The sequence below is a fragment of the Hyperoodon ampullatus genome, assembly GCF_949752795.1.
Source record: "Hyperoodon ampullatus genome assembly, chromosome: 2".
NCBI lineage: Eukaryota > Metazoa > Chordata > Mammalia > Artiodactyla > Ziphiidae > Hyperoodon > Hyperoodon ampullatus.
In genome coordinates this window covers 98,513,007-98,520,637 of record NC_136915.1, presented here as the reverse complement: position 1 = coordinate 98,520,637, position 7,631 = coordinate 98,513,007, and the positions used below count along the sequence as shown (strand labels likewise).

Genomic DNA, 7,631 nt, shown 5'->3' with positions numbered 1-7,631 from the left:
TCCTCGAGCTGCAAGGATTACACGTCCCACTGGGCTAGAGGTGCTTGGCACAGTGTCTGACACATGTTAAGCATATGTCACCAGTGAGCACAATTATTAATTCTCCCTTGAGAACTTTTCTCTGTCCACGGCTTTCATTTCAACAGAGGAGGGCCAAGAAAATATATAGATATGATGAAATGGCTAAGACTGTTGTGCTTTAATTGACAGAAAGACCCTATGTGGCAAGAAGGAGGATGAGAGCCCTGGGGCTGGTCGGGGGAAGCCTCTAGAAGGAGTGTGAAGCAGAGTTTGGTGAAGGAGGTGGGAATGGCTGAGACCTCAAGGAAAGCGAGGGGTGGGCAGGCTGAGAAGCAGAGAGAACCTGGTGACTGGGCACTTAGAGAAAGAGCCAAAAGCTATAAGCAGGAAGCTGGGAGTTAGGAGGGGAGTTTCCTAGGGAAGCAGAGTGGAGAAACCAACATTTGTGGAGTGTCTGCTGGGCGCTAAACTCTTTGCATAAACAATTTAACCCTCACAGCAGCCTGTGAAATATCCTCATTTTGCAGATGAGGAAACTGAGGTCCAGAGACATGAATGAACTTGCCTAGGACCTGGCAGGGATTTCAGTCCCAGCCTGGCTGGTTCCAAAATACCCAGGCCACACTCAGGTTGGGACACTGCCAGTCCAGCTTCTATGAGGCCCTAAACCAAACCAGTCCCGCCTTGTAGTCATCTGTCATTCCCAGAGCTCACTGAGGTCACTGTCCCCCTGCAGCTCTGGTTAGGCCCCCAGTCTTAAACCATACCTTGAATACTACCTTGATGAAACACTTGAATCCCACAGACCCAGACCCTGTGGGCTCTCAGAGCTTCCATCAGGAGCTACAGGCCTAAAGAGGAGGGTTCTCTGAGCAAGGAGGGCCCAGCAGCAGCCTCCCTGGGACTAGAGGTCCTCTGCGCACAGGGCTCCGTGTCTGCTGCAGTTTGGGCTCAAGGAACCGCTATTTGGAACAGCAATTCAGACAGGACACCAGAACTGGCAGGGGCTTGGGGCTGTCACGGAGCTCCCAAGAGCACCCTGGGCCCTCTCAGATCCACCATCTGAGCAGAGGGCAGACTAGGCTTCCCACACATTCTTCCAAAAGCAAAGGGCATCTTCCATCACCCACCCCAGTGTGCCGTGAGCTGCATTCCCAATTCCAGAGCCCCGTGGGCCAGCTGGCTTTGTGAGGTCTGTCAGGGGCCCATTTTGTGAGGAGCTGGCGCTTCCCTGGGGCAGCTGCACGTCCCCCAGCCTTCCTGGCCCCGGCTCTGCGGGAGGGAGTCCAGAGAGCCAGCGCTGCGGTTCTGCCGGTTCCTGCGGCTCGTCCCGGTGGGGGCGAACACAGCAGCGAGTTTCTGCCACACTGCGGCCCGCACCTGCTGCACTCCCCTCTGCGAAGCCAAAGCTTTGGCTGGGTAAGAGGCGGGTGGGAGGCAGAGCTGGAGGAGGGGGCGAGGCGGCGCTAGAGGGCAAGGAGGGGGTCTGCAGATTCTGTCTGGCAGCATCATAAGAATAGCAACACATTTCCCACGGGGCTGGATCCCTTCTCGGGCCTGGGAGAGCTGCTACTGATTGTTTCCTCCTTGGCTACTTCTTACTGTTGGCAGGAGTCTCTCATGACCGCTCCTCAACTTCTGCCCCCGGTTCCCCGGCCCTGGCAGCACCCAGCTCAGCCCTCCACGAGGTTCTGGTCTGTAAGCTGAGCTCTGCCAAGGGATGGGGTGCTTTCCTCGCGGGGACGGGGCCGAGGCTCCGGGGCCCCACTGAGAGGACAGCCCGGTGGTGGCGGCGGGCGGCGCGCCTCGCCTGCTCGGGCCCCCGCCGGCCCCTTTAATTCGAGTTCGCTGGCGGCCAGGTGCGGCGCTGCGTGGCGCGGTGCGGCTGCGGGCGGCGGCCGGGCTCTCCTTACGCGCCGCCGGCGGGACTGCAGAGCCGGCTCCCGTCTGGCCGTCCGCACCCCGCCGCCGCCCACCGCCGCCGCGGTTCCGCCGGCGCTTGCGGTCACCCAGAAACATGGAGGCTCCGGGTGCCCATCGGGAAGGGTAAATGGGTGTCGGGGCACTCGGCTGCGCGTGCTGCCTCCCCCTGCCTGGGCTGCGGCGCCCAGAGGGGCTGCGGGGCACCGGGCGGCGCAGCCGGCAGCGCGGCGGGCTCGGGCTGAGTCCGGGGCGGGCGAGTCTGTGCCGACCATGGCTGCCGGCCCGGGCCGGGGCGGGCGAGGAGGGCTGGCGTCCAGCGGAAGGAGAGAACACGGAACGGGCTCGGGGACCCTCCGGGCAATGCGGGGCGCGGGGCGCGGGGCGGGGGGCGCAGAGAGGAGCTGGTGGGTGATGGGAAGTGCAGTGACAGCATAACCATGTCTGGTAAATAGAGCCGGTTGGTAGGACCCATCTCACTTGCGACGGCCGGGCAGCGTTCCCCCCTCCGGCTCGGAATGAAAACGGCTTTTCGGCAGAGAAGGGCTTTTCCGCCTCCCTGGGGCCGTGGGCTGCCGGGGTGACACCGCTCTTAGGAGGGAGGAAGCCAGGATCTGGGGCAGCAGCCTACTCCCCACCCCCAGAGTTTAGGTTCCAGTGTTTTCCGAAGGAGATCGAGCCTAGGAGCTCCCTCGGATCCTAGGGGCAAAACAGCTGGGCTGCGCTCGGGCCCACCGCTAGAGCCCCCTCCGGATCGGGCAGGAGGGGGTTAAGGTGGCGCTGACTGCCGCGGCCAGCTGGTGGGTCTGATCCACTCGCGCGGAGCCGAGCGCGGAGCGCGCCCGGCGGAGTCCCGGCCGGAGCCCGGGGCGATGGGGAGAGGCCCCGGACCCCTCCCCGGCCTGGGGCCGGCAGGATTGGGCCGGCAGGGGGCCAGCCCGGAAGCCGGCTTTCTCCAGGCTCCCCCCTCTCGCTGCTGCCAAGCCGCCTCGAAGCCCGGCTGACTGAGCCTTGGTTCTGCGCTCACTGCCGAGGAGACAACGTGAGGAATTTTCTCTTGGGGAGAGATCGGTGGTCGAGCGCCTGCCCAGTTCAAATGCCACCGCGCCCGGAGGGAGGCCTGCAGTTTAGGGATCCCTGAGGGAGAGTAAGTCCTGGGACCAAGCCAGCCAGCTTTTGGAGATCGACCTTTCTATGTGAGGAGTCTCCCTAAGTGAGCTCTGAAGGAGTGTGTGTGTGTTGGGGGGCCAGAGTGGGGAGGAGCCGTTCTTCTTCCAGGACTCTGCAGAGGTCAGAGCTGGAAGTCAGGCTGCGGCGTAGGAAGCCCTCCCCTTGGGAGATGCTGTGTCCTGACCTGGGGGTGGGAGGCTTTGCCCAGAGTCCCTCCTGATGGCTGCAGAGGACCAATGGGGCATCTGGCTCAGCCCGGGGAGGCTCCTGGAGGAGACAGGCCCAGCCAAGTCTGAAGGCTTGTTCCCTGGGAGAACATACTTCCAACTGATGTAAGCCTGCCCAGAGGAGGCTGGGAGGCTGAGGGATAGTTCTCAGGTGTGACACCAGAATGCAAGGTGGGCATGGAAGAGAAGCTGCCAGCGCCCTCCTAAATCTTGGCACCAGCTGCCCAAAAGCCCTGATTCCACCTTCTTTTTTCCAGGCAACGTCACACCTCCTGAGGACAGCCAGGAGGACTCTGGCTTTTGCTGAGCATTGCATCTTGCCTCCTTCTTTTCAAAGGCTCCAGACCCAATCTCGGTTGTCCTCGAGTCCTGTGTGCCCTTGACCAGGCATTCCACTGCCCCTCCAGCCCAGCCCAGTCCTGGAGCTCACCTCCAGGACCTGGAGCCTACCCTCCTGCCCAGAATGACTCACCATTATTTCTAGCTCAAGTGAGAAGACGTGATGGGGAATCAGGCTGCCTGTTTGTGTATCTAGGATTCCTGCAGCATCGGATCAGTTCTGCAAGGAAGAGAGCTGCAGATTCCTGCCTTGCCAGGTAAATCAATCTATTGTTTAATAACAGCCATGTGTAGAGTCATTGGGATGTGGGCAATGAGAGAGACCCAGGCCCAAGGTCCACCACTGCAAATACCTCCCAGGGTGCAGGTATCTGCAAGACGTTAGTTCACTGCCTGGGAGAAGGTTCCCTTCCAGCCTCTGATATGGGGCTGTGCTCCATGAAGCCTGTGCAGTGCAGAGGGACCTGTACCAGCCACCTGCCCCCAGTGCAGGGCATTCCAGAGCTTTCTTGAGAGACCGCCACCTCCTCCCCTCTCATCCCCAGCCAAGCTACGAGGTGAACATAAATCTTACTTTTTTATGGTGGTGGTCATATTTTTGAGGTTCTTGGCTGAGAGATGAGAGAGAAAAAGCAGCAACCCAGGTCAAGTTGCCAATGCTGAGTGGTCTTATGTCCTTAACTGCCTCTGTCTTTCAGCCAAGCGGGGCTATCTCTCTGGCTCTCAGAGAGACCTGGGGGCTCCCCTGCAGGAGCGCAGGCCGATGCTGCTGTGTTTCCTGGGGCCGTAAGCAGCACCCTGAGCTCCCTGCCGCCAGGCAGCTAGAAGGCGTAGCGAGAGGCGCTTCTCTTGGTTCCAATTATGACAGTGGCCACCGGAGACCCAGTGGATGAGGCCGCTGCCCTCCCTGGGCACCCCCAGGACACCTATGACCCAGAAGCAGACCACGAATGCTGTGAGAGGGTGGTGATCAACATCTCAGGGCTGCGGTTTGAGACCCAGCTAAAGACCTTAGCCCAGTTTCCAGAGACCCTCTTAGGGGACCCAAAGAAGCGGATGAGATACTTTGACCCTCTCCGGAATGAGTACTTTTTCGATCGGAACCGCCCAAGCTTTGATGCCATTTTGTACTACTACCAGTCTGGGGGCCGGTTGAGGCGACCCGTGAATGTGCCCTTAGATATATTCTCTGAAGAAATTCGGTTTTATGAGCTAGGAGAAGAAGCAATGGAGATGTTTCGGGAAGATGAAGGCTACATCAAAGAGGAAGAGCGTCCTCTACCCGAAAATGAATTTCAGAGACAGGTGTGGCTTCTCTTTGAATACCCAGAGAGCTCAGGGCCTGCCAGGATTATAGCTATTGTATCTGTCATGGTGATCTTGATCTCAATCGTCAGCTTCTGCCTGGAGACGTTGCCCATATTCCGGGATGAGAATGAAGACATGCATGGCAGTGGGGTGACCTTCCATACCTATTCCAATAGCACCATCGGGTACCAGCAGACCACTTCCTTCACCGACCCTTTCTTCATTGTAGAGACCCTCTGCATCATCTGGTTCTCCTTTGAGTTCTTGGTGAGGTTCTTTGCCTGTCCCAGCAAAGCTGGCTTCTTCACCAACATCATGAACATCATTGACATCGTAGCCATCATCCCCTACTTCATCACCCTGGGAACAGAGCTGGCTGAGAAGCCAGAAGATGCTCAGCAGGGCCAGCAGGCCATGTCACTGGCCATCCTTCGAGTCATCCGGTTGGTAAGAGTCTTTAGGATTTTCAAGTTGTCCAGACACTCCAAAGGTCTTCAGATTCTAGGTCAGACCCTCAAAGCCAGCATGAGAGAATTAGGCCTCCTGATATTCTTCCTCTTCATCGGGGTCATCCTTTTCTCTAGTGCTGTCTATTTCGCAGAGGCCGATGAGCGAGAGTCCCAGTTCCCAAGCATCCCGGATGCCTTCTGGTGGGCAGTCGTCTCCATGACAACTGTAGGCTATGGGGACATGGTTCCAACTACTATTGGGGGAAAGATCGTGGGTTCCCTATGTGCAATTGCAGGTGTGTTAACCATTGCCTTACCTGTCCCCGTCATAGTGTCCAATTTCAACTACTTCTACCACCGGGAGACAGAGGGAGAGGAACAGGCCCAGTACTTGCAAGTGACGAGCTGTCCAAAGATCCCATCCTCCCCTGACCTAAAGAAAAGTAGAAGTGCCTCTACCATTAGTAAGTCTGACTACATGGAGATCCAGGAGGGGGTAAACAACAGTAACGAGGACTTTAGAGAGGAAAACTTGAAAACAGCCAACTGCACTTTGGCTAATACAAACTATGTGAATATTACCAAAATGTTAACTGATGTCTGATTGAACCCTACCTATTAACATACTCACAGCTCAATGGAACTAATGCAGATATTGCATAATAGCCTGCATTGTAGTCAGTGTGTTCTACAGTGTGTATCTGGTTCTGCATGGAAAGCAATAGTCGTGCAAGTGACTTTTGATCTTTTGATTTTTGATTTAGAACACAGAATATGTATCCATGGCTTTCATGCAAATCTTCATCACCGGCTTAGGGGTTTCCAAAGATGGGAGTCACCTATGGAAGCCAGGATTTCAGAAGGACACATTGAGGCCACCTCATAGCAAATACAGAACCTACCACATCAGTGTCACCTTTTCTTCCTAATGAAATGCACACGGCATCTCGGAGATGCAATTCCCCCCACCACCCCACTTGAGCCTACCTCCCCCTTCACAGAGGAAAACCACGGTAGCTTAGCTTTAAAGTTCTGGTAATTATTCGAAAGGTCTTTCCCATTTTTGCATTGAAAAGAACACACAGTGCTGTGTGTTGGAATTACTTTCTGTGTCACAGGCTGGGGGTTTGTGAATTGCAGTTGCCAAGCAGACGCTCCGGAGGCTTGTGTTTCATAATGGAAAATACTGCATTTGGTTTTTTCTCTGCAGTGTCGATGTGAGGGAAGCCCAGGGGAGGGACAGTTAGGATGACCGAATGTGAGTTGTCAAGTTTCACATTTGCTCCCTTAGCCCTACCGGGAGAAGCTAACAAACCAAGGGACCTCTCAGCTTCAGATTTCACCATTTTTGCAGGTTTCAGGGTGACAAAAACGTCTGATTTCTTCGTTACACTGGAGGTTGCAGGCATCTGCTTTCCTAGTGCTGGGGCCCAGCTACACTGACACTGCAGTGAAATTTACCAGTGATGCGATAGAGCTGCATGGGTGTTTGCTGCATGAATCTCAATATTTAAAACACAGGAGATAACCTATTTTCTTAGTAGCCTACACAGTATTCATATTTAGAGTATTAATAGTCTAGGAATGGCATTGAACGAGGGTTGTTTTTTTTTTTTCCATCAGAATACAAAAGCCCTCTATCAGGAGAAAAAAAATAGACTGTTTGGAGTGGGGAACCAAAACTTCTGGCCCTCCAGCCTACCCCATCCCTGTTGTTCCAAATGGGGGCACACAGCTCTGCAAAGCCAGGAGAGTGAGCAGGGAAAGCAGTGTCTAAACACCTCATGTGACTGCACCTTAGGAATTAACCTAGTCATGGGCATGACTGTATAGCTGACTGGGGCAACTCGTCCTGAGGAAATGCGGATCTGTGGATCCAGTGTATATAAATATGTATCGAGAATCTCTTTCACGAATTCCTCTACCTAGCTAGCTATAGAAAAAATTGCATTTGAACCTTGTATAAGCTTATGCAATATTTTTGACACAGGGCAATATATGCATGTGTTTGACTATGTGCACTAGAGTGTATATATATATATACACACACACACACACACACATATATATATTTATATATACATATATATACATACATACATGTGTATATGTATATATGCACACATACATATATAGTCATTCTCTGGAGTTCAGGTTCAGGAGCAAATCCACTGCTTGGTGGGTTGGTTGTCTCAGA

The 7,631-nt window shown here is 54.9% G+C and overlaps 1 protein-coding gene across 1 annotated transcript; it reads left to right on the top strand.

The window, feature by feature from the left end:
- Positions 1-4,538: 4,538 nt before the first annotated feature.
- On the top strand, positions 4,539-6,038 carry KCNA2 (potassium voltage-gated channel subfamily A member 2; the record flags this gene model as incomplete). The annotated part of the gene is made up of 1 exon (XM_079698129.1): positions 4,539-6,038. One exon carries the CDS (start codon positions 4,539-4,541, stop codon positions 6,036-6,038), a length of 1,500 nt encoding a protein of 499 aa, XP_079554255.1.
- Positions 6,039-7,631: the final 1,593 nt, after the last annotated feature.